At 38.2% G+C, this 27,715-nt stretch overlaps 1 protein-coding gene across 2 annotated transcripts in view; it reads right to left on the reverse strand.

Moving 5' to 3' along the window:
* Window positions 1-582: 582 nt before the first annotated feature.
* Window positions 583-27,715, reverse strand: part of FSTL5 (follistatin like 5) — a 560,774-nt gene continuing 533,641 nt past the window's right edge. For both annotated transcript variants that reach the window (XM_038400977.2, XM_038400978.2), the window contains one exon: window positions 583-2,693. In XM_038400977.2, coding sequence (XP_038256905.1) covers window positions 1,991-2,693 — 703 coding nt within the window. In that variant the 3' untranslated portion in view covers window positions 583-1,990. The remainder of the gene's footprint in view (window positions 2,694-27,715) is intronic.

Raw genomic sequence — 27,715 nt, forward strand, 5'->3', positions numbered from 1 at the left:
ACCAGTTGGTAAAGTTTCTCCAAACAAAAAAACATATGCTGCATATATCATTCATGATATGCAGTAGGTGATGAAAGGCCGATGAGCCTCTTCTCTCTTGGCCTTCAAATAAAAAAGCAGTGTTATATGTTTCTTGGGTTACTACAATAAAATATAATTTCTGGCTGTATTGCAACATTCACTGAAGTCAAGAATGTTTAAAATTGAAAGGGTTTATTCTCCTTTTGTCAAGCATTTTCTACATACAGAACATCCACATGGTGTAAATTACAAAAGAAAAATGCATAAGAGACAGACTATTGTAAATAATTGAGTGACAGTTTACATGGCTCTCATTCACAATGGGAAAAATTGTTAAAAAGGAAAACAGATTCAGTAGCTAGAAATGTAAGCAGATTTTTATTTTAATTAAATCTACCTGCCAGGAAGTTTCCTCAAGCTAAAGAGAGATCTACTGTATCACACAGCACAGGATGCTAAATACACACACAATTACAATGCTAGAAAATTTCAGGTTTCTAAATGATTTTACACAATCTAAACTGGAGAAAAATTTTACTTAGAAAAGCTTTTTTTTTCCCCCTAAATGTCTTTAGTAAACAGAGTACAGTTTAAGAGCTCATAAGCATTCCTTAGGAAAATAAAAATAAATAAAAATTACCCCCAAATATTTATGTCATTACTGTAAGTCTGGATAGACGTTTTACTGCTGGCTTCAATTAGTCACATGTTTATTTTTTTCTGATTCTATGTGCTAACATTGTTCTAAATTTAAGAACCTTATTCTCATTTAGATGTGCAAGCTATATTTAAATTTAGAGTAACAGTTAGTTAAACTAAAAAAAAAAATACAAGGGAATTTTTTTTGCAATAATCCAGTTAGAGATTTGGAGCGGCAAATCTACTAAACAAATGGAAGAGGTTATGAAATACTTGTACATGACATAATGCACAAGCAAAAACTCTATCCACTGGTTGTTGTCTTAAATCCAGTTCTGAGTTTTATGTTAAGTTCTTCAAAATGCATGTCTCACAAAATTATTTTAAAAAAATAACAGTTTTCTTGCCAGTACAAGTGAAGCTTCATATCAGTATGAGAAAGTGTGATTTATTCTAAGCAGATACACGTCTTGTTTCTCTTTAGTAGAACTGAAACTCCCTGTTGATGCAACGCTGTGATAGCAAAATAACCTGACACTTAGATCTGTTACAAAAAAGGTAAAACTTCTGCTATCAATTGAAATTATCTCAACTAAAATTCACAATAAAAAATAAACTTCTCAAACTGCAGTGATCAAAAAACAGAGCACAGAAAAAATTGCAAATATATTTTTCCATTTTTTTCCTTAACGTGCTCCAAAGCCTGATGGAGACTAAAAACTTGAGATACTAAATGCTTCTTTTGAATGACACAAAATCCTGTAGCCACACTGGGAATAAATTATATAATTTCTACTCTTCCTTTTCCTTGTGAGACATTCCCTTCAAGGCACAAAAAGATTAAACAGTGGACAGGACAGAACATTTCAGTTTAAGAAGTCTAAGGTTGCACAACACTTTTTATTTTTTGTTGGAAGAAAACCAAACTGGAATTTAAATATATTTCAGTATGCCACTTACAAATGCAATGGATCATATTAAGCCATTTGAAATTCCCTGAAGCATACGTTTGTTGTTTTACTACTTTAAAATATTGTATCATCATTTCATAATTAAGCTTTAGAATTGCTCTCATTAGTAAGGTGTAGCATAAATTTCAATATTGATTTTAATCAACCAACGTATCCTCAGATGGTCATTAGTAATACGTTCCTTTGATGAATAATAAGTTTTAATCATTTTCTATGTCACAGTTAGTACCAAATTGTATCTGAACCAAACAAATACAGAAGGGTCTAAATTTCAAAGGAAAACAATGTAAATTTAAAGAATGAAGTTAAGTGCAATGTACTGTAGAACTATTAATTCGGTAATTATCTAATATGATTCCTTATGCTTCTCCAACCCAAATTATTGTGTTGCCTCTCTCAGCTTCAGTGATTTCACAATTTAACTTATTGAGTCTTCCATCCAGGATAAACAGGGATTCCTTGGAAGGTGTCATAAGGTACTGGCCAAAGAGACCACTGTCCTTGATTAGCCGGTTCTTACTGCTCCATGGCCATTCTTCTGTCTTGACAGGCTCTTTAAGGCTCTTCACCATTTTCACTTTGCCAGAGGAGAGTTCTACAAAGAGCACATCAGTTTGTGTGCTGGAACTACCATAGATGTTGTATTGATGGGCTTCAGTAAATGATGGCTGAAAAGCAACATCAGATATGTGCAAGTTAGTGTGAATATCAAATGCATCCTGTACTTCTCCTCTGATTGTAATGGACTGCACCCTCATGAGACCTTTCACATCATCAATGCTGACAAGGTAGTGCCCATCTGGAGAGATATAGGGGGTGCCTGTCACATCACCATTGTATCCAATCACAGAATCAGTGACACTGTCCACAATAAGCTGTGGTGGAATAGCCCCAGTTGTATCAGGCTTGCAGCAGATAAAATAATATCCTCCGAGGTGTGTATAAGCCAGAGACTGAGGAATGCAATTATAATCCTTTAAACTAATTGTCTTGATGTATGACATAGTTTCAAGATCAATTTTCTGGAGCACAGGCTCATCTTTGTGAAGAATAAATCCAAACCTAAGAGAAAAAAGCACAACATCAAAGAAAGAAAGCCATAGTCTAATTATGCACAAATGTGCAATCTATGCAAACAAAGTAGAGGAGTTAAGATGTATAACAATATGTTCCTGCATATCTCAGCTTCAAATGTTTCAAAGAGTAAACTGCTTATAAACATCTATGTTTTCTTGGCTTCTTTGCAATTATAATTCAGAATTTGTAAAGCAAAATATTTTAAAACCATTGATCTAGTTAATTGGAAGAGCATAATTTGTTTTTTTTTTTTACAAATGGTAAGAGGTATACATTATTCCGGATGTGTCTAAATCTATTGGCATTTTCTATATTCAGTTATACAAATCAAGTAACTTTTACCAAAACCAGAAGGGATATAAAGCTTGAATATCAAGATGCAGTACATCCCACATATTTTAATTCACTTCATTTAGTTCTCATATTTTGTTGAGAACATCAGATTAATCCATCTGAATTGCTACTCAGATAATAATCCAAATCCTTGTAATTTAATTCATCTAAAATAAATATCAATGATTTAGATTTATGTCTTTCAACCACAAGGACCTCATTTGTAAAATTTTCAAACAGCCCTTCTTAAATCACAGAATGTCGATTGAAAATGAGTTGTACAATTAAACCTTAAAATCCCTAAATTTTATATTGATAAAAATTAATATAAACTCCATAGTAGTTCTCTAACTATCTGCACATTGTTCCACAAAGGAGCATTTCTGGTCCCATTAATTATTGCATTGCACTCACACAAAAACCTTAAACATTTTCTAAAGCTTAGGAAGTGCACAGTACTCGTTTCCCTTCAAGACAAGAGCATCAGCAGCATTTTTTCTTAATAGGTGCTTCATCTCGACTCACATTTCAAGCCCTAACTGACCCCTGGATGCTGAGAGCCAGGTTTTCTTGCTGCTGAGTGCTAATATATCTGGAAAGCCTGACAATCTGAGCCAACGGGTTAATAGGATTAACAACAAATAAGGATGACAGTGATGCTGGGACAGGAAATTGGAATGGATTGACTGAACAAGATTAGGCTCATATTGTGTTTTGGAAAGTCTGATTTTGGATGCCTTTTCTTTTAGCTTTGACCTTGACAAAAAAAACACCCTCCCACACTCTTCTCATGAAGCCTACTGAGCCTCTGGATGCATGATATTGTGTTGCTGAAGGTAAAATACAGTATTCATACTTCTGCGGTAAGAGCAATGTAATTTGACTAATGCTACACACATTGTGAAATGGCAAATGCACACGTTTGTCAGACATTTAAAACACTACTGGGCACCAATACATACTGAATTACCATTTGTAACACGAGGTCTCTTGTTGAGCAACAATATGAAATCTTAAAACTATATGGCCCACTTCAATGCACATATCAACACACTGCATCCAAATGCAGAGAGGTAGCATGATTTAATAAAGGTGACTAGAAAAGAGTAAATAACAACTAAATCTGGATGTCCTTTATGTAATGGCCTCCACTGAGAGTTATCTTTGGGGATTGATCCCCACACCTCCAGTGCTAAACGTAAAGGAGCATTAATTGGTAGCAACAATGGACTCATACTCTCCATGAATCAACCGGTTTAACACACTTAACAGTACTTACCTATTACTCAATCTTTCCCATACAAACCATTCAACTGGATTTTTATTTGGCAAGCAATGACTGGGCCAGATAACATCTTCAATTCTGAAACCAAACTCCCCTTTGACTTCACCTTTAATACCAAATTCCTTCCTCTTCCCTCACAAAAACTGTTACATTAAAATTGCTATGTCAAGTATTCAAAAGTCAGTAAATAAAAATAAAAAATGGTTTGTCCCACAACATTAACTCAGCTTAACAACACAGCCTTTCTACTATATGGTATGCATTAATAAAAACAAAAAATACATTTAACAAGGAAAACAGGATTTAAAACCACCATGTATTTGTAACACAGCTGAGTTAACGCTGTGGGAGAAAATCTTAACCTTTGGCATTTCTTGACTTTTGAGATGAGTGAATACAATTGATGATTTAAAAAAAATCAGATGTTTTCATTTAAATCAGATCTTTTTAATAAATTAAATGCATTTTTCTTTTAAAAATAAACCTGTTTAAAATTAAATTTAAAATTATAACAATGTATGTTAAGGCCTAAACTTGCTACAATTTATAAGTTGACCTGTGGCTATGATCCTGAACAGGTTCTGAGGCAAACTTAATTTATATATAGTTTGCAAAATTACCTTTATGAGTCAAGCCAATTTGGCTAAAGTGAAAACAGAAAACATACAGTATAAATATTAACATTATTAATGTTAAGATAAGTTTGGCAATAAAGCTGAAGCCTAGCGATGTCTATTAGTAGTTATATTTTTGTTAGTAGAAATAGCATAGGAGTTAGCATAGATTATAAGATTTAGCAATATGTGCCATGTGATAAATGTGTAAACTGCAAAAGTACCAGTACAACTCTTGAAATAATGAAATTTTAGGAACTTTGTAACAAGAGCTGATCACACTGATGTATTAAAACTATTAGAAAATGTACTGAGGCAAATAGCTTATGTTAAGAGTTGAAACCTTAATTATAGTCTTTCAGGATACCATACACATGCAGGAGGCTAAAATTTAACAAGTTATCATCCTGGACTTGTGGGTGTTCAGGGTATAAAAGCTAATGTGTGGATATTCACAAGTGGGTTCAACAGAATGACAAGAGCAGGCAGCAGGCCAGATCTTCACTTCCACTTACAATGTGCTCCACTTATTGTTCTTTCCATCTTCATTTCTAATGGTCTCCATAAGATTGTAAGTATGAGCAAGAGAGGGGGACATTTTGTTATCTTTACTTTGCTTTATGATAATTTTCTATTCTTTCAATTATATTTATCTGTAATACCTAAAACTCAATGTCTGTGTGTGCACCTACCAATCTCATACTTAATAAAAGTGGCTGAAGAAAAGAATCTGTTGTTAGTGACCTGTGCAATTTCCACTCTAAAGTTATCAAAGGCTACAATTAAAACATTTAAATAAATAAATGTGCTGGAACAGTGAGCCCTCCTCTGGTTGCCCCATGTCAAAAGAGATATATTAGAATTGGGAAAGGTGCAGAGAAGGGCAACAGAAATGATTCTGGGTACAGAACAGCTTCCATATGAGGAGAGATTAAAAAGGCTGGGACTGTTCAGCTTAGAAAAGAGATGACTAAGGAGAGATCCGAGAGAGCTTTGTATAATCACAAATGGTGTTGAAATAGTGAATAAGGAAGTGTTATTTACATAACACAGAAACTAGGGATCACCCAATGAAATCAAAAGGCAACAGGTTTAAAACAAAAGAAGTACTTCTTCACACAACCCAGTCAACCTGTGAAACTCATTGCCAGGGAATATTGTGTAGGTCAAAAGTATAACTGAGTTCAAGAAAGAATTTAGATAAGTTCATGGAAGACAGGCTATCAATGGCTATTATCATAAAATGGTTAGTATGTTACAGATAGAGATAACAAAGATTTTCTTTTAAAAATAGAGTATCTGCATCACATTGAAGAAAACGATATTTATAAACATTAAAATGAATCTAACCCTGTTCCTTAGAACATAATGACTATCCAAAACAGCAAGTTGGCAAGTTTTCATCAAAATACTGGGGGGAAAAAAGAAGCTCAAGAAAAGAATACCTATAATAAGTAACTGATTAGGACTAGCAACATGTTATCAAAGTTATTATTCATTGATTATTATTTATTATTATTATTATTCATTACAATTATTATTACAATCACAATTATTATTATTATTATTCATTATTTACTTTTTACTGAGCTAGTCATATAGGGACAAACTTTCAAACACTTCACATTAGAGTTGGAAAGACTCAGAAATACTCAGTCAGCCCAACAATACAGTTGAACAGACGCGACAGAGTGGAAAGTTTGGGAGGGAGTAGCTGCCAAACCTGTGCTTGGAGATAAGGACTCAATGAATTGTATTTTTGGTACATTTGTTTGTCTCTGTCAGGGCTGAGTGACAGTGGTTAGGAGCCTCTTAACAAGCTAGGTGAGAGAGATCTGTTTGTTCACACCTGCATGAGGACTGTGCGGCTGAGACCCCATGTTTGAGGTTTTTGAGGCTCTGTCTACACTGCAGCTGGGCGGTGTGACTTGGGCAAGCTCAGCTCAATGTAGCACACTAAAAAGAACAGTGTGGATGTTGCTGCACTCGTGGTGATTGGGGCTTGACACCTGACCTTGGACCCAGAGGGACCAGCAGGCTTGGATTTGGACAGCTAGCCCAAGATGCCCAAACTACCAGTTCCACAATGCCCATGCTGGTATATGTATGCACTACCTTGAGCTGAGCTAACATGAGTCGGTTCCATCAGGGCTGGGAATCACACCTCCCATCTGCAGTGTATTCACATCCCAAGTGGTTAATCCCTCCCTGTCTTGTCAGCATGGGGTTAAAAATGGAATTTAGTATACAAGTCTGTCATCAGGATAGCAGGTGTACAGGAGCAGCAAGCAAGCGAGTTTGGTTCCTTCTGTTTAGGTAGAGCTTTACACCAGGTGGGAGATATGTAGAATGATGGAATAACTGATACGCCTGCCCTGGGTATGCTATGTTTTCCCTTGTTCTGGTAGACAGAAGAGATTTCTGGTGCAGAAACTGTAAGTTGGTGTCTACACTGAATGAGAAGATATATGGTCTGGAAGAGCAAGTTTCAACATTGCATAGCATGTGAGAAAACAAAGACTTTTTGGACAATCAGATTCAGAAATCATTTGCACAGATGCCACAAGGGGAAGGACCAACAATAAAGGAATTGAAAAGAATAGAAATTGAAGAAACAGACTGGTGATTTGTGACCAAGAGGTGAAAGAGAACCAGGAGACATTCAACCCAACTAGATGTACTGAATCATTCTCAGATACTCATGAGTCGACTACCAAGGAACTGGTCTCTGGGAGGCAGAAGAGAAAGCTACAGGATACACCTGATGGATATCTTTGCCATATGAACCAAGCACCTACAAAAAAGATTCTTCAGACATCCTAAAAAGGCAAGCATTCATCATGGGCAACTCCATACTGAGAAGAACGAACCAACATTTCAGCAAGGGACACGAGTACAGCAGGAGAATGTGCTGTCTCTTTGGAGTGAAAATATGAGATGTAATTGAAATATGGATGCAACTCTGAAGTCATGTGGCAAGTCTCCACTGATGTTCATATACACTGGAGCAAATGGCATGGCATGATTTGGAACCGCACATATATAGAAAATATCAGGTATCGGGGAAGGGAGCTGAAGAAGGGGAAAGTCCAAATGATATTCTTGGCTATTGTGAAGCTGAAGGTTTTGGTTTTGTGGAACACTGGGCCATATTTCTGTGGGAAAGTACCTGTATAAATAGAACAGCTAACATCTCAAAAGTAGGGGAGGTTAATTTTTTCCACTGGAGCGCCAGGAATGCATTAAACTAACAATGCAATGGGGAAGAGGTATGGAGGCAAATTTGGTACAAAATCAATTCAGCATGTGACAAACAATGTAAAGATATAATTGGCATTACTGAAACTTGGTGGGACAATTCAATTCATGATTGGAATGTTAAAAATCATTGGTTATAATCTGTTTAGGATAGAGTTGGTCAAAGATGTGGTGACACTATTAAAGACACCATTGACTATTTTACAGCTATTGATAATGCAGAACGACTGGATCTTGAATGTGTATATATCAATGTGCTAACTATCAACGCCTAGGAGCAAGTACTTGTGGTGGTCAGTGTGGTGGTCATTGTGGACCATCAAATCACAATGAGAACTGGATGAGTAACTCCTTAAGCATCTGCCTGTAATGTGTGGAAAAAAAATGTTATGTCAATTTGGGGGAGCCAGTAGTAAACACACCAATAAAGTTCCTAAAGGTTATAGAAGATAATTTTCTAACACAAAAAAGTATTGCATCCACCACAAGGTAACTATTTTGGACCTCATTATGATGGTCATTAAGCACTGAACTGAAAGTTGGTGATTGTCTAGTGACCAGTGATTTTGACCTGATTCCATTCAATATGGGCAAACAGAGGACAATCTCAACCGGTAATACTTGGTGTTTCAAAAGGACTAATTTCCCAAAGCTGAGGCAAATTATGAGCAAAATTGTTTGGGAGGAAAAAGTTAGACAGGAAAATGTGAGTGAAAATTGGAAATTCTTTAAGAAGATGGCCAAAAAAGCCAACATTCCAAAAAAATAAGACAAAGGACAAAGTTGGCTAAATGCCCAACTTTGTTCAGTGGTGAAGTGAAGGGAGAAATTAGAAATAAAACAGAAACAGAAACATGAGAAAATAAGGGAAACATACAACAAGCAATATAAATTAGATGCTATCAAGTGTAGAAAATTGATAAATGAGGCTAAAGACACCAGGGAAAAATTTATGGCTAAAGAAAATATTAAATATTCAGGGTAAATAGGCCAAATCCTCTGAGATGGGATATTAGATGGATGGGATCTGAGTTACCTAGGAAAGAATTTTCGGTAGCATCTGGCTGGTGAATCTTGCCCATATGCTCAGGGTTTAGCTGATTGCCATATTTGGGGTCGGGAAGGAATTTTCCTCCAGGGCAGATTGGAGAGGCCCTGGAGGTTTTTCGCCTTCCTCTGTAGCATGGGGCATGGTTGACTTGAGGGAGGCTTCTCTGCTCCTTGAAGTCTTTGAACCATGATTTAAGGACTTCAATAGCTCAGACATGGGTGAGGTTTTTCATAGGAGTGGGTGGGTGAGATTCTGTGGCCTGCGCTGTGCAGGAGGTCGGACTAGATGATCAGAATGGTCCCTTCTGACCTTAGTATCTAGGAATCTATGAATCTAAAATAAGGGGAAGGGTTTTTTTAAGTACATTAGTAACACAATCATGGCAATGATATAGGCCCTTTACTAGAGGAGATGGTAAAAGTATTATTAATGATGCAAAAAAGGCAGAAGTGTTCAATAAATATTTCTGTTCTGTATCTGGAAAGAGACAGAGGGTTTACTCATCTCATATGAAAATGATGAAGTACTTTCTAGTTCATTTGTAACTAAGGAGAATATTAATCAGCATCTACTAGTATATAAAGATGATAGGGCAATCATACAGTGTGGTCTAGATCACTTGACAAGCTGGGCCATTCATACAAAATGCTTTTTTATACTATCAAATGAAAAATTATACATCTAGGAATAAGGAACACAGTCCACACCTACAGAACAGGCGACTGTATCCTGGAAAGCAGCGACTCTGAAAGAGACATAGGGATCATATGCTGGTCTTCACTAAGAGGAGATCGACGCTGCTGCTGCAATCAATGCAGCAGGGATCAATTTAGCGGGTCTTCACTAAATCAATAGCAGAGTGCTCTCCAGTTGACCCCGGTACTCTAGCTCCCCAAGAAGATTAAGGCAAGTTGACAGCAGAGCGTCTCCCATAGGTGCAGTGCAGTGAAGATATTGCAGTAAGTCGACATAAGCTACATTGACTCCAGCTACAATATTCACGTAGCTGGAGGAATGGAACTTAGGTCGACTTACCTCCATAGTGAAGACAAACCCATTGTGAACAAGCAACTCAACATTAGCTTTTAGTGCAATGCTATGGCAAAAAGAGCTAATGTGATCCTTGGATGTATAGCAGAGGAATCGAGAGTAGGCATGGGGAGGTGATTTTTCTCCTGTGTATAGCATTGGTGAGACTGATACTGGAATACTATATTCAATTCTAGTGGCCATATTTAAAAAAAAAGATTTTGAAAAATTAGAGAGGGTGCAGAAAAGAACAACAAAAGTGACTTGAGGTCTGAGCAAAATGCCATACAGGATGAGACTTAGAGCTTAATTTGTTTAACTTATTGAAAAGATTGAGGCGTGACTTCATTATAGTGTGTATGTACTTTCACATGGAAAAAATACTGGGTACTAAAGGGCTCTTTAATTTAGTGAGAAAAGACATTACAAACAAACTAGTGGCTGGAAAATGAAGCCACAAATTCAAATTAGAAATTAAAGGCAATACATTTTAAACAGTGAGGGTGACTAAGAACAAACTGGAACAAACTACAAAGGGAAGAGGTGGATTCTCCTTATCTTGTTATCTTCAAACCAAGACCTTCTGAAAGAACTTCTTCAGCCAAACACAAGTTATGCTTTAGTCAAACACAAGATGTTAGGCTCTAGACTAGACTAAGTGGATGAAATTTAATGGTCTCAGATATACAAGAAGGGCAGACTAGATGATCTAGTGTGATAGCTTAAATTTTGCTAGATACTAAAAATCATGCACTGAATAGAGACACTGGATTTATGGTTTATTATAATAATCTAAATCCACTTCCTCTCCCCCTCCAGCTTTCCCCCCTTTCCTTCCTATGACTGGAAAGGTATTAATGGGACACTTCATCTTCTTGAATGATCCCTTAAAATACTTATGCTAACCAATCTCTTCCACCTTGTATTTAGCTGTGACACTGTGAGTACTTTTTCCAATCCCAAAGAAGATCTCTGTGTAAACTGGAAATCTTAACTCTCTCATCAACAGGAGTTGATCCAATAAAAGATATTACCTCACCCATCTTGTTTGTCTAATACCCTGGAACCATCATGGCTTTGATAACACTGCGTAGATGATTAATGTTTTTTTTTTCTGTCCTCAAACTATGAAGCACACAGTTAGTCCTATTTTAAGGCCTTGTCTACACAAGAAAATTGCATCAATTTAATGAAATTGGTTTAGAAACTGATTCAGTTAAATCAATACAACCTCCTTATTTAGGCACTCTTTATTTTGGTTTAAGAGTGTCTATACAAGGGGGCTGGATTGATTTAACAAAATCTGTTTCTGAACCAATTTAGTTAAACTGATGACATTTTCCTGGAGTCAAGGACTCAAGTAACACCAAATAGGCTGCTGGCAAACCAGTTTATCTAGCAGCTAAAAAGTTGTAATTAAACTGAATTGTTGCAAAACCTTAAAATCACCAATTTTAAAAAAATCAGTTGGAGGGAAAGTGGGAGGAAGAGAGAGATTTTAAAGAGCATTTTAAAAGGCTTCTTTTCTATTTATAACTGGCTTTTTTAGAGAGAGTCTCTGAAATTGGGATGGGAATGGGTGTATGAATGTGCAGGGGATGGGTGTATGTGTGTGCAGGGGACAGCTGTGTGTGTGTGCGTGTGCATGAAAGGAGAGTGTGCTAGATAAGGCACTGGGCTGGGATTCAGATATCCAGTTTCAGTTCCTGGATCTGCCACAGACTGCTTGTATGACCTTGAAGAAGTTACTTAATCTCTCTGTGCCTCAATTTCCATCTCTAAAACAGCGATACTACTACTTTCTTTCTGACATTCTTTGTCATTTTTTTAGATTTCATATTCTTTGAAGAGATTCTCTCTTACTTTCTGTGAACACAGCATGACAAAATGGTGATCTCGATTGGGGCCTCTAGGTACTACTGTAATAAAAATAAAAGGAAAAAGAATGTACACCTCTAGACGCTGGAGGTAGGATGTATTGCCACTGCTCTCGCTTGGAAAGTCTGGTGGGAGGAAGCAGAATTAAATTAGGGTTCAATCTCAGAAGAGTCCCATCAGCCAAGCTGCTGTGTGGATACATTAAATCAACACATCTTAGTTTGGCCTGACAACTTATTCTTGGCCAGATCTTTCCTCCTGTTGGCTGTGCTGATCCCCTAAAGTCCTTCAGTGGAGGGAAGATTGCAGCTGCCTTCTGCTACAAACCCTACCGTGTAGACTTTTCTCTCCCAAAGGCCACAGCCAAGGACTGCACCAGAATAGACAATGGGTTGCTGATTCCAGCCCACTCTTTTAAAGCACTTATGGCTGGAATTTTCAAATGATCTGGGCACCTAACTCACTGAGGTTCATTTCAAAATTAAGCCTATAAAGTAAAGACGCCATAAGATAGCATGCAGAGGCTTGTGTATTTATACAGACCTTGGATTTTCATGCCATATTTGGACCATTTTAAAAAGAAAGATTTTAGTTTTAAAATTAACCTCACAACATTTTTGGTCTATAGCTTTTATCATTTCCATACTCTGCTGATTTCACACAAGGGCATTTCAATTAACCTTTTCTGAAAGAAAAAGAACAAATGATCAGTTGTGCACATACATTATTCAAACTAAATGCTCCCTCCGCCTAAAACCATGTCTTCTTATAAGGCACTGATCTAGTAACTGGGGAGGGGATTTGTTGGTGTTTATAATTTTACATTTTAAAAGATTGTCAAAAGAAGCCCCAAGCCTGGGCTGGCCATTCTTTTGAGGGATATAAATCTAAATAAATAAATACTAATACAATGCACCATTGCTGACAGGTGTTTTTATGTTAATCAGCCATAAAAATGGAAACTCCTCAAGTAGCAGTGAATGGCTTGGGGGACTAGCACTGACATTGATATGGAAGCTTTTCTCTCAAGATTGCCAGTTGTATGCAGTGTTGTTGTAGTTGTGTCAGTCCCTGAATATTAGAGAGACAAGGTGCATGAGGTAATATCTTTTATTGGACCAATAGCTTTTCTTGGTGAGAGAAACAAGCTTGAGGACTTGTCTACACTGGCACTTGACAATGCTGCAACTTTCTCGCACAGGGGTTTGAAAAAACATTGCATCACCACTGCACTCCCAGCGCTGGTAGCTACGCCCCTCATGGCAGCGCTTTAATGTTGCTAGTGAAGATGTGCCCTGGGTCTGGAAAACAGAGTATCACAACTAAATCAAAGTGGAAGAGATTGTTTAGCATAAGTAGTTAACAAATACTTCAAATGACTATTCAAGGTGAAATGGCCCATTAATACCACTCCAGTCAATGGAGGTGGGGGGGGGAAGGAGCAAGGGGGCTGTTAGTGGGTTATATAAAGTGTTCACCCATGGGTGATATGGTATTCTTGTCTTCTATAATTTTCCTGTAAGAGTCCATTTAAGAGTGTAGTGATTGTCTGTTTTCACCCACATAGTTGTTATTGGGGCATTTAGTGCACTGGATGAGGTATACCATATGCTGTGATAGGCATGTGTAGGACCTCTGGATCTTGAAAGGTGTGTCATGGGCAGTATTGATCATTGTAGCAGTGGAGATATGTCTGCAGGTTTTGTTTTGGTTGTTCTGGCAGAGTCTGGTGCTGCTTTGAGTTGGTGTGTCCTGGTCTGTGGGGAGCTTGCTTCTGATGATGAGTTGGAGAGGTTGTGGGGTTGTATGAAGGACAGAGGAGGGAGTTTAGGAAAGATTTCTTTCAGGATGGGGTCCCATTGAGTATGGATTGTAGTTATTTGATGATACCCTATATGGTTCCAGTGTGGGGCGGTAGGTGGCAATTTGGGGTGTGCAGTTGGAAGGGGGTTTATTTCTGTATTCAAGCAGGTTCTCTTGGGGTATTTGGGTGGCCCGTTCCATGATGCAATCTACTCTGGTGAAGCGTCCTTGTTTGCTGAAGGTGGTTTTGAATGCATTAAGGTGTATTCCAGACTTTCTCCTCAGAGCATATTCTGTGGTATCTGAGTGCCTGACACCTCTATAATAATCAACACCCCCCACAATACACCTTTCAATATCCATGGGTCCTACACATGCCATCACATCATGTAGTGTACCTCATCAAGTACACTAAATGCCCCAGTAACAACTATGTGACTGAAGCCAGACAATTACTGCACTCTTGAATGAACTCACACAGGAAAATGAAAAAAGACAAAACACCATATCAGCTATAGCAATTCTCACAAAGTGATCAGTCTGTATCTGACATATCAGTCCTCATCCTCCAACGAAATCTGCACAAAACTTTCAAAAGATGAGCTTGGGAGCTAAAATTCCTAACATTGCTAGAAACTAAAAATTATAGAGCAAATAGAGACACTAGTTTTATGGCTTATTACAACTATCTATAATCCACTAAAAAAAACCCCTCACTGCCCTTCTTTTCCCTCCAATGACTGGAAGGATACTAATGAGCCACTTTACTATGAATGGTCCCTTGAAATATTTCTTAACTACTTATGCTAAACAATCTTTTCCACCTTGTATTTAGCTGTGACATTTTGAGTACATTTCCCAGACCTGAAGAAGAGCTCTGTGAAAGCTCTAAAGCTTGTCTCGCTCACCAATGGAAATTTTCCAGTAAAAGATATTACCTCACCCATTTTGTGTCTATGACACTGCCAGTTATAATTTGGGCTAGATTAATAGCAAATTGATTAGGTTGGGGTTGGTTCTCCTTTGAGCGGGTGGTTGGACTAGAAGACCCCCTGAGGTCTCTTCCAACCCTAATCTTCTATGATTCTATGACTCTATGAAATGGCCATCTTTGCCATCTCATGTTTTCTCAATGTCCTATATGAAATGAATGGTTTGTTATTTCAGTCCTGATTCCTAGTAGAATGACGTCCACTTCACAAAACTGGCTTTAAATAGAACCTATTGTTGACAGTCTCAGCAGATTGGTTAGTGATTAAATGGGCAGAGTTTTCACTATCCACTTAGCTTTGTATAAAGTTCTTTCTGATCTGTGTGGGGAAGTCTGTACTGCTACCCCCTATGTTTCACTTGCTCAGTGGATGCAGGAATTCAATCTCCATGAGACAAATTTCAAAAGCACTTAATTTTAAAATATTTTTGTTTTTAAAAAATATATAGCCATAATCATGCCAAGAAATTATGCCTGTGGTTTATGTGCTGTACGACTATTTTATGACTAGGCCTCCAGTAGAACAAGTGATACATCACAGAGCCTTCAGTTTTCCCAAATGATTCATAGGTAAGATGTGGTATATTTAATGCAAAGTTTCCTCTCATACAAGTTGATATGCAGAGTCCTCCCACTGTTCATTAATCTCTGATTAATATTTATGAGTTCAACCCTCATGTCTCCTCCATGCAATAAAATCATGCCCAGTATCAGGCAGCATATATGGCATTTGTCAGAGCATGTACTGGGAGCTCAAACAACTCAAGTCTGCAAGACTCAGTAGCTAAAACTTTTTTTTTTTCAACCATTTACTTTACAATTAATGAAGGTTGGAAGCTGTAACCTGCAGGCACATTACAGCGTGTAGAGTATTTGTCAGAGTTTCAAAAGCTGTAGTCAGTTGTTTCTTTCTTCATTTATTCCATCTGATTGTCTAATACAAATCTCAATCTTCCTAGAGGTAAAGAAATTTAGCCAAATTGTATTTTGTGACACAACCAAAAGAAGGGTTTCAGAGTAGAGTCGTATTAGTTTGTATTCGCAAAAAGAACAGGAGAACTTGTGGCACCTTAGAGACTAACAAATTTATTTGAGCATAAGCTTTCGTGAGCTACAGCTCACTTTGTAGCTCACGAAAGCTTAAGCTCAAATAAATTTGTTAGTCTCTAAGCAACCAAAAGAAGAAATCTGAAGCAATACCACCTTGCTCTTCTATAGCACTTTCTAGCTGGATGTGGTACTAGAAGCACTCTACAAGCATGAATGAATTAAGCTTCATAATACCCACATTAAGTGCTCTGGGTAAGTATTATTATTATAGTACCAACTTGGGTAAACTGAGGCAAAGAGAAGTTAAATGACCTCTCCGAAATCACACAGTGCAGGTGGGAAGACAATCCAGGAGTCCTGACTCAGTGCCCTGCTCTAATCATTAGACCATACTTCCCCGAGAAGTAAAGCACAACCAATACAGATATTTATGTATTTTTCTAATTCAAATGAAAGTAGCTATATTAAAACATGTAGTATCTTTAACAACTAAGTTAACAATATGTTCCAGCTGACTCTCTGTATTATCTCAAAATCTATATCTGACATGAGACTTTTTTTTACTATGTTACATGTTCCTTAATACTTAACTGTGCTTATATTAATGTGTCTTGCTTCCTGTAAAGGAAAGATTGAGTAATGTTCAGCGTAAAATACAAAAGAAACAGCTTTTTAGCTAAACTTCATATGAAAGCTGAGGTGAAATATTTCAGTTCTTAAATAGTAGTTACATTCATAATTAGTAGAAAAAAATGCACAGAGAAGTACAAATGGATACATTTGTTATAGCTCTAAAGCTAGAACTGGAACAGATTCTGAATAGCTCAAATGCTGGGACATAGTTGAGAAATGGATGAGCTCTTCTGACCTCTAGATTTATGGAACCAATAACCAGTATACAGGCAAAACCAGAGAATGGGAAAAAACTACCACCTGAGATCTCTGCAGCATGTTTTCTCACATAACCCCCACATCATGAAAGACTTCCACTACCTCCCTATATCCATTGACAGCCACTGCAAACTAGTTCTCTTTCATTCAACACCCTTCATAGTCATGCTTCTCAAAATTCTCCACACACTTCATGGTCATACTTCTCAAAATTCCTCTCTCCAGTTTCTCCATTCTGTCAATAACAGCCTCTTCTCCCACTTTGAGGTCAGACTGGACTTCTACATAGACTGCTTCCGCCGACATGCACGGGCTAAAATTGTGGAAAAGCAGCATCACTTGCCCCATAACCTCAGCTGTGCAGAACACAATGCCATCCACAGCCTCAGGGACAACTCTGACATCATAATCAAAAAGGCTGACAAAGGAGGTGCTGTCATAATCATGAATAGGTCGGAATATGAACAAGAGGCTGCTAGGCAGCTCTCTAACATCACATTCTACAGGCTATTACCCGCTGATCCCACTGAGGGTTACCAAAAGAAACTAAACCATCTGCTCAAGAAACTTCCTGAAAAAGCACAAGAACAAATCTTCATGGACACACCCCTAAAACCCTGATCAGGGGCATTCTGTCTGCTACCCAAGATCCATAAACCTGGAAATCCTGGACGCCCCATCATCTCAGGCATTGGCACCCTGACAACAGGATTGTCTGGCTATGTAGACTCTCTCCTCAGGTCCTACACTATCAGCACTCCTAGCTATCTTTGAGACACCACTGACTTCCTGAGGAAACTACAATCCATCGGTGATCTTCCTGAAAATACCATCTTAGCCACTCTGGATGTAGAAGCCCTCTACACCAACATTCCACACAAATATGGACTACAAGCCGTCAAAAGAAAAGGAGTACTTGTGGCACCTTAGAGACTAACAAATTTATTTGAGCATAAGCTTTCATGAGCTACAGCTCACTTCATCGGAGAATCCCCGATAATGTCATGGCAAACCTGGTGACTGAACTTTGTGACTTTGTCCTCACCCGCAACTATTTCGCTTTTGGGGACAGTGTATACCTTCAAGTCAGCGACACTGCTATGCGTATCTTTATGGCCCCACAGTATGCCAATATTTTTATGGCTAACTTAGAACAACGCTTCCTCAGCTCTCGTACCCTAATGCCCCTACTCTACTTGTACTACATTGATGACATCTTCATCATCTGGAGCAATGGAAAAGAAGGCCTTGAGGAATTCCACCATGATTTCAACAATTTCCATCCCACCATCAACCTCAGCCTGGACCAGTCCACAAGAGATCCACTTCCTGAACACTACCGTGCTAATAAGGGTTGGTCACATAAACACCACCCTATACCGGAAACCTACTGATCACTATACTGACCGACATGCCTCCAGATTTCATCCAGACCACACTACATGATCCATTGTCTACGGCCAAGCTCTACTATACAACCGCATTTGCTCCAACCCCTCAGACAGAGACAAACACCTACAAGTTCTCTATCAAGCAATATTACAACTACAATACCCACCTGCTGAAGTGAAGAAACAAATTGACAGAGCCAAAAGAGTACCCAGAAGTCACCAACTACAGGACAGGCCCAACAAAGAAAGTAACAGAACGCCACTAGCTGTCACCGTCAGCCCCCAACTAAAACCTCTCCAATGCATCATCAAGGATCTACAACCTATCCTAAAGGACGATCCCTCACTCTCACAGATCTTGGGAGACAGGCCAGTCCTTGCTTAGAGACAGCCCCCCAACCTGAAACAAATACTCACCAGCAACCACACACCACACAACAAAACCACTAACCCAGGAACCTATCCTTGCAAAAAAAGCCCGTTGCCAACTCTGTCCACATATCTATTCAAGGGACACCAACACATCAGCCACACTATCAGAGGCTCATTCACCTGCACATCTACCAATGTGATATATGCCATCATGAGCCAGCAATGCCACTCTGCTATGTACATTGACCAAACCGGACAGTCTCTCGCAAAAAAATAAATGGACATAAATCAGATGTCAAGAATTATAACATTCAAAAACCAGTTGGAGAACACTTCAACCTCCCTGGACACTCAATTACAGCCCTAAAAGTTGCAATTATTCAACAAAAAAAAGTTCAAAAACAGACTCCAACAAGAAACAGCAGAACTGGAATTAATCTGCAAGCTGGACACCATTAAATTAGGCTTGAATGAAGACTGGGAGTGGATGAGTTATTACACTAATTAAAAACTATTTCCCCATGCTAATTTCCCCCCTACTGTTACTCACACCTTCTTGTCAACTGTTTGAAATGGGCCATCCTAATTATCACTACAAATTTTTTTTTCTCCTGCTCATAATAGGCCACCTTAATCGATTGGTCTCATTAGAACTGGTATGGCAACCCCCATTTTTTCCATGTTCTCCCTCTCTCTCTATATATCTTCCTACTGTATTTTCCACTACATGCATCTGATGAAGTGGGCTTTAGCCCATGGAAACTTATGCTCAAATAAATTTGTTAGTTTCTAAGGTGCCACAAGTACTCCTCGTTCTTTCATTTTATCTCTATTGTCACAACCAGTGAGTACCCGCATACTTTAGGTGTGATCAATTTTCCACTTTCTCTCATAGAATCAATGGAATTGCCATGGCAGGTTAGACTAGTGGTCTGTCTGATCCAGCATCCTGTCAGAAAGTAGCCACTACCGCATATCTAAGAAACCCTGCAGTAAGAAGTTATGAAATAGCCTGCACCCAGGGAAAGTTTCTTGCCCAGCCTTTTCATTTAGAGTTGGCTTATGTTCTGAAACATGGAGGTTTTAATTCAGATTTCAAAGTATATTTATTTTTAAATCCTAACAATGGTAATTCTGGATATTCACGTTATCCATATTACAGTGACTCTATTGATTTTTCAAGTTCTACTTGCCTCCTTTTGTTAGTTATCTCTACCTACTCTTGCATTGTTTTTCAATATTTTTCCATTGTTTTAACTGTTGTGACCTGTGAGAAGAATGAATTATACATTATACAAATATATTAGGTTGTAATGTATATCCTCAAAAGGAACAGAACAGAAGTCTTTCACTGTATGAGAAAATATTGTGTAAGAGTGTGGTATACATATTCTGAAGTCACCATGGGATTTATGTAGCTACCTCCTTTCCATTGTCTGAAACATTTACATAAGAGATTTGTCATTGTCTTTTAGTGCACGAGTTATTTTCACAACTGCTTCAACTCTACTGCTACTGCAGAAAAATAATTCAGTACATTGTAATATCCATTGTTGGATATCCTTTATATAATACTCCTATTCAAATTCTACATCTGTGCCATTTGGACTGGAGCACCCTCCCTGATGCCGTAGAGTAGACCTACTTCTCTTTTATTGATGGAAGGAGAGTCCTCAGTTTGATTATTCTCTTTCTTTGTTATATTCATCTTTATTTCTACCCCTTGTCTGGGTACTTCTCTTCCTGTCCTCTAGCACTGAGAAGAGCGGGGGAGCCATCTTCTAAACTCCCACAGTGGTGAGCTTCATTGCAGCACTTCTATCTCTGTTTAGGGATCATATTGTCTTATTCACCCAAATCAATATACATGGCTGTGAAGCAAGCAGGATAAATGTTGTCCAGTTCCCCTCTGAAGAGAGGATATAGAGCCAGAGGACACACGTGACAGCAGAGGTTGATAGTCATATTGAATAATTACTTTTGTAGCCTCTTTTTAAATCATTAAAAATTTACTATGATGTTTTTAATGCTTTCATCTGGAAGCTGCATTCCCTCAGGCTGACTCTACTCCTATATGCCACCCTGGCAGGGTATGCAAGCTGCAATAGAGACACAAGTAGCTAGGGAAGAATGTTTACAGTAAAGAAGTTGCATGGGGCCAACATGTGCCCCTATCCAGCCCTCCTCTCCTTCCCTTGCAATTTCCATTTCAGGGGCAAAAGATGGCTGTGGGCTATGGGAAATTCTGGGCTGCTGCCATAAATCTGCATTGCTGGATTTGGGTAAGCCACTGTAAGTTAGAGCAGCACTCTGTTGGGGTCTGTCGTGGTCCCCTCAGCAGCCCAGAATCCAGTGGGTGCAAGATTGGCAGGAAAATCAGCTTTTTCCCCATGTTCCTGTGCTGTACCACTCTGGAACTGGAGCTCAGACACTACCCCTCTCTATGGTGTAGTCTGCTTCATCCAACTTTCAAGGTGGCACTTTCTTTTCTGATAGTTAATTATTATTTTTGTTATAATTAAGACATTTAAAATATGTTGTCATTTGCTTTGTTGGTGATTAGCTGCAGTGATGAAAATATCTTAGATTTAGATATTTAGATATCTATAAATATAAATAATATTTAATATTTAATAATTTAATTATTTAATAAAGATATAAATTTAGATATTTTTATACTTTCACATTTTCAAAACTATGTTCCCAAGGAAAAGGGCTAGACATTTGAAAGAAAGAAAGAGAGAAAGAGAAAAAGAAGAAAAGAGAAAAACAAAAGAACAAAAAGAAAAAGAGAAAGAAACTTGTGATTCTCTCTTGGCCCCTAACAAGTTTTCCAAAGGTAACTGTGCTTATTGCAACTCTAAATGTGCTAGATATTGTTGTTACTATTAAACTAAAAGATTTGACATACTTTGCTAGCATTAATGTGATAGCTGCCAGTGATATGGCTTCTATGAGATTTCTTTCAGATATTCCATTTACAAATGTTGAAAAATGTTTAGAAAGGAAGATTAAACTCTGAAGAAAACATTAATATTTTTCCACAGGAAATCGTATATACATTATCAGCAATGTAGATTTAATATTTTATGGATGACAGCTAAATAACTCAAGATGATTTTTTTAAAATCTATCAAATACACAGCAGTCGCAAAGCACTGAATCACATAGTTAGTGTATAATAATGTGGAGGTTTTAAAGAAATTTTGTGATTGGTGTGATCAATTATTTTAAGTTATTTCTTTTTAAAAAAGACATCTTGAGTGTGCCTTTGTATGTACACACAGGCTGATACTGTCCAAAGATAATAAGGAAATTGGACATCCAGTTTCCATGAATTTCTAATGGCCACTGGGCATCTCTCTCATTTAGGTGGCATGCATATACTGCTATATATTATATCTTTACATAATACGTATGTATGGAACAGAATGGCCACCACTGAAAAAAGAAGTCAGCATTTGCCAATTGTTTCACACAGTGATATTTGAGGTTAATATAATTTCCCACTGTTTAGTATAGGAGATGGCTGTGTGAATTGTGTGATATCTGACTTCTATACAACACGCTAGTGCTGGGTGGATAGCTCAGGAAAAAATTCAAGGCCACTTAAAGCAGTAACATTTGAGTTCCTGCTGCTTTTAGTTTTAGTCCAATTAACGTTGGTTGAACTACTGCATCATATGACCTCGATGTAAATGTCACTGGAGGGTCAGATGCAAGGGCAAAAAGAACTGCACTTTCTGAGAACTGATCTCTGGGGAGCAGGAAAAGCTATTTCCCTGCATTTCTGAAACCCATTTCTGGAATTCAGGTGATTCAGATTTGACCAAACTTTGTATCTGCTGAATGTGAACATCGCTAGGCTGTTCGATACCAGTAACACTGCATCCCCAATAGTACACTATTGCCATGATGACATCTGATACGGTTAACTCCTAGAGTGAAGAGTAATATCATCTGAAACCTCAGATGTATGACTTTATTCACAACTCTCCTGTTTTTCTGAAAATAGTTTCAGACAGTTACAAACACTAGTGAAGATGTGCCCTTAGTCTGGTCTTATTCTAAATGTTACTTCTTAGAGAAACTGTGTTCACTATTACACAGGGATATCTTGGCAGAGAAGGAAGGTCATTCAGGTATTGAAAGAAATAATTAAGAAAAAGTGCACTCAAATAGCCAAAAATTACCATTATCTCTCTTTCTTTTTTTAAAAAAATGTAAATGTTATATTTATTTTTAAATGTGTTTATCTAATGAAATGAGCAGGAAAATTGGTTGAATGGAATGTGCTGTAGTCTGTGGAAAATACAAAGTCATTTTCAGTTTCTATCTTAGTTTCTGCTCCCACAAAATAACTACGGAAGTCAAGAGGCATATTTGTGGAATCAAGAGTAAATAAAGTGAGTAAGGACTTCCAAGAATGTGATGCTATGGAAGGAGAATGAGCACTTAAGGACAAATTTCTCTCTCAAACTAAAAATAAATAAATAAATAAAAAAGCAAAAGGAAAACAAAATGGGGGAAAAGAAAGGGCTGGACCAATTAAGGAACCAGGATTTATCCTTTCTATCAGCAAAGAGCAGCGGAAGATTTAGTGGTGCCCAAGACCATGGGACTCCATGTTTACATAACTCTCTGTAAATAACCCTTTGAAGGACTGGGGTCTAAAATCATGAAAAGCGTCTCTTCAATCCATATGGAAAACTACTAATTATCACAAACAAAATTCAAAAGAAGCAAAATGTTATCTACTAACTATTTTTCTCATGAAATGGAGTAATATTCACTATAGTCCCAGAAAGGGAAATATTTGTTTAAAAAACCAAAAAGAAGCATGTTTTTGCATGTTTTACCAGGCTGTTCAGCTCAGTTACTTTCAGGGGCCCATTTAGTTTTTGTGATAAATAAAATATCAAAATTATTACACTTTTCACTCTAAATATTTGATCCTCTAGGAGTCTGACATTTAGTATCCCAAGCATTCGCTATTTATTTCTTTTGCTGTTCTCCAGTTTATAGCTACACACAGATGGATGTGAGAGCGTGATTGACTGGTTGCACAGATCATTTATTTGATCTGGACATTTTAAAGTACCACACAGATAACCTTCTCTGACTAAAATATTTTTAAACAGGCTATACTTCTTTAGAACCATTTTATATTAAAATATCCTATTATGTATTACATGTACATATATTTATCTATAGAAAACATATACTTTAGACTGAACTGTTTCTGATCTCAAAAACTGTCAGCAAGTGCACAGCAAACATCCCCTCAGGTCTTAGAAAATCATTGTTGCCTAGGACAGTTTAATTTCCGTAACTCAAAAATTGTTGTTTGATGATAATGAAAGGCTAAGTAGATATTGCCCAGTGGCTATTGCTCATCAGAATAAAAAGTTGTTTTTCTTTTGGGTGCTATTACAGTCTCTGACCTTTAAAGTTCATTTCCTTAATTTTCCTTTCCTGCTGTTCTCTATGAATAATAAAATGATACTGAACTTTTCCATCAATATTTAGTGCTCTGTTTCTGTGAAAGGATTAATCATTCATTTTTTGGTTTGGAATATTTGTGTGTGAAAATTCTAAGGAGGTAGAAGTCCACCTACTGAGGACTCATCTATGTGGCACACACTGATAATTATGTGCTGTTTCTGTTATTGAAGGCCTTCTTCCCTTACCTTTCCTTCCACAATTTATTTTACTTGTTGCATCACAGAGAGTAATATTGCAATATTCCTTATATAAAACACAACAATATTTTACTAGCCCATAATACTGCAGTATCACTAGTAATCTACTTATTAGGGGAATCCAAATATTGTTACTCTGAGGATCACAATATGGGAACGGATTAATAGGCCAACCAAAAACGACAGAGCAGAGGAATGACAGGGAAACTGAGTCTTATAAACTGTTGCATAAAAACAGCCAACACTGTGTGAAACACCCTCATTACCCCCAAGTCAAAAGGTCAGCTCTGATGAAATGCAGGATTGATGATAAGACTGTTCTTTTAGTCCTCAGAATGTCCATGCTGCTCAGATCACTGCTGTTCCAAAGGACGTGCTGGGCTCTGAGCTCTGTAAACAAACCTAAAGGTGTGTGAGAGCTTATGAATATGAAAACAGAGATATTATTATTACTATTATACAAGATACTATTATTTAGAAAAGCTGGACGTGCACAAGTCCATGGGGCCGGACGATATTTAGAAAAGCTGGACGTGCACAAGTCCATGGGGCCGGACGAATTGCATCCGAGAGTGCTGAGGGAATTGGCGGCTGTGATTGCAGAGCCCTTGGCCATTATCTTTGAAAACTCGTGGCGAACGGGGGAAGTCCCGGATGACTGGAAAAAGGCTAATGTAGTGCCCATCTTTAAAAAAGGGAAGAAGGAGGATCCTGGGAACTACAGGCCGGTCAGCCTCACCTCAGTCCCTGGAAAAATCATGGAGCAGGTCCTCAAAGAATCAATCCTGAAGCACTTAGAGGAGAGGAAAGTGATCAGGAACAGTCAGCATGGATTCACCAAGGGAAGGTCATGCCTGACTAATCTAATCGCCTTTTATGATGAGATTACTGGTTCTGTGGATGAAGGGAAAGCAGTGGATGTATTGTTTCTTGACTTTAGCAAAGCTTTTGACACGGTCTCCCACAGCATTCTTGTCAGCAAGTTAAGGAAGTATGGGCTGGATGAATGCACTATAAGGTGGGTAGAAAGCTGGCTAGATTGTCGGGCTCAACGGGTAGTGATCAATGGCTCCATGTCTAGTTGGCAGCCGGTGTCAAGTGGAGTGCCCCAGGGGTCGGTCCTGGGGCCCGTTTTGTTCAATATCTTCATAAATGATCTGGAGGATGGTGTGGATTGCACTCTCAGCAAATTTGCGGATGATACTAAACTGGGAGGAGTGGTAGATACGCTGGAGGGGAGGGATAGGATACAGAAGGACCTAGACAAATTGGAGGATTGGGCCAAAAGAAATCTAATGAGGTTCAATAAGGATAAGTGCAGGGTCCTGCACTTAGGATGGAAGAATCCAATGCACCGCTACAGACTAGGGACCGAATGGCTCGGCAGCAGTTCTGCGGAAAAGGACCTAGGGGTGACAGTGGACGAGAAGCTGGATATGAGTCAGCAGTGTGCCCTTGTTGCCAAGAAGGCCAATGGCATTTTGGGATGTATAAGTAGGGGCATAGCGAGCAGATCGAGGGACGTGATCGTTCCCCTCTATTCGACACTGGTGAGGCCTCATCTGGAGTACTGTGTCCAGTTTTGGGCCCCACACTACAAGAAGGATGTGGATAAATTGGAAAGAGTACAGCGAAGGGCAACAAAAATGATTAGGGGTCTAGAGCACATGACTTATGAGGAGAGGCTGAGGGAGCTGGGATTGTTTAGTCTGCAGAAGAGAAGAATGAGGGGGGATTTGATAGCTGCTTTCAACTACCTGAAAGGGGGTTTCAAAGAGGATGGCTCTAGACTGTTCTCAATGGTAGCAGATGACAGAACGAGGAGTAATGGTCTCAAGTTGCAATGGGGGAGGTTTAGATTGGATATTAGGAAAAACTTTTTCACTAAGAGGGTGGTGAAACACTGGAATGCGTTACCTAGGGAGGTGGTAGAATCTCCTTCCTTAGAGGTTTTAAGGTCAGGCTTGACAAAGCCCTGGCTGGGATGATTTAACTGGGACTTGGTCCTGCTTTGAGCAGGGGGTTGGACTAGATGACCTTCTGGGGTCCCTTCCAACCCTGATATTCTATGATTCTATGATTCTATGATAAGTACTGGGTGTGTAAGTGAGAAGAATGGAAGGATTTTCCTACTTTTAAATTCATTACTTTCACTGAATGTGCATTTATCGACCTCAGCCCAAACTGACCTCAGCATGCTAAAGTGATAAAAATAATAATGATGATGCAAAGCATTTGTGAGGGTTTTCTTTGCAAACCAGTCTTGCCCATCTAGCTGATACTTCAGAATGTGAGCAAATTTAGGGCTCCATTTCCCTTACATTGGAATAACCCTTGAAGGGAAAAAGAACTTCATGAGTTGCAAAATTTTGGATTTTCTGAATAATTCTTCTGTTGCAGTGGATGGCTGGGAGTGGTTTGTCCCCAAGGGACAAAGACTACAGGGTTCAGCCTGAAAACCCATGAATCCTGTGACTCAAATGGATGCTGACGAATCCCCTGGAAGCTCTGATCCATCATGGAGATGTGCAGAGCTCATGAAGAGTTCAATGTAACTATAATGATGTAAATGAGAACAGAATTTGTCCATGTAACTAACTGCAAATGATTGACAAAAACCTTGTTACCAACCCTTGCAATTTTAGTGCAAATCTCATGATACAGTATTTGGTGCGAGGGGGGGGGAGTCTGAGTCATGCCATTATACGAGAATCCCGACTTTCATGACAAAAATTAAAAGTAAGTTTCTAGCATTTGTGGTTGCAGAGGAACGCCTGAAAATGTGAAGTGAGTGTGCCTTAAAGGCTCAAAAATACAGAAAGCAAATCTAATTCTATTTACACCAATTTTCCGATTTTCAGGAGCCTGACACATGATTTTCGAAACCGTGGGGTTGGCAATTTTGAAGTGTGGAAAAACTTGGGTCTGACTTTAAGTCACAGAAGTGTAAATCATGAGTAATTCCACTGACATTAGTGAAGCTGCATCAGTGAAAAACCTGTATAATAACTGTGAAGAAATCCAAACCCTCTTAGAAAAAAAATGATTGAACAACAGCTCCTGTATATCTGAGGGACCTTGGGTTATAGTTTACATTTTTTGTTCTTATAATTCAGACACAGGAGTATATGTCTGATAGATATTTCAAAAATACAATCCACTTTATCATTTGCTATTAACTTGTAGGTGGAAAAGCCATCAAAGTAAGTTTAATTTACTTCTGGTCATTCTGTGCAAACAATAAAAGCATTTAAACAAACAAACAAACAAACAAATAAAAAAAACAGTCCCTTACCACATGTACTGAATTTAGTTTAATAATCGTGCTTTGGAAGCTGACAAAATGGGTAACTGTTAAA

Source organism: Dermochelys coriacea, chromosome 4, assembly GCF_009764565.3.
Source record: "Dermochelys coriacea isolate rDerCor1 chromosome 4, rDerCor1.pri.v4, whole genome shotgun sequence".
NCBI lineage: Eukaryota > Metazoa > Chordata > Testudines > Dermochelyidae > Dermochelys > Dermochelys coriacea.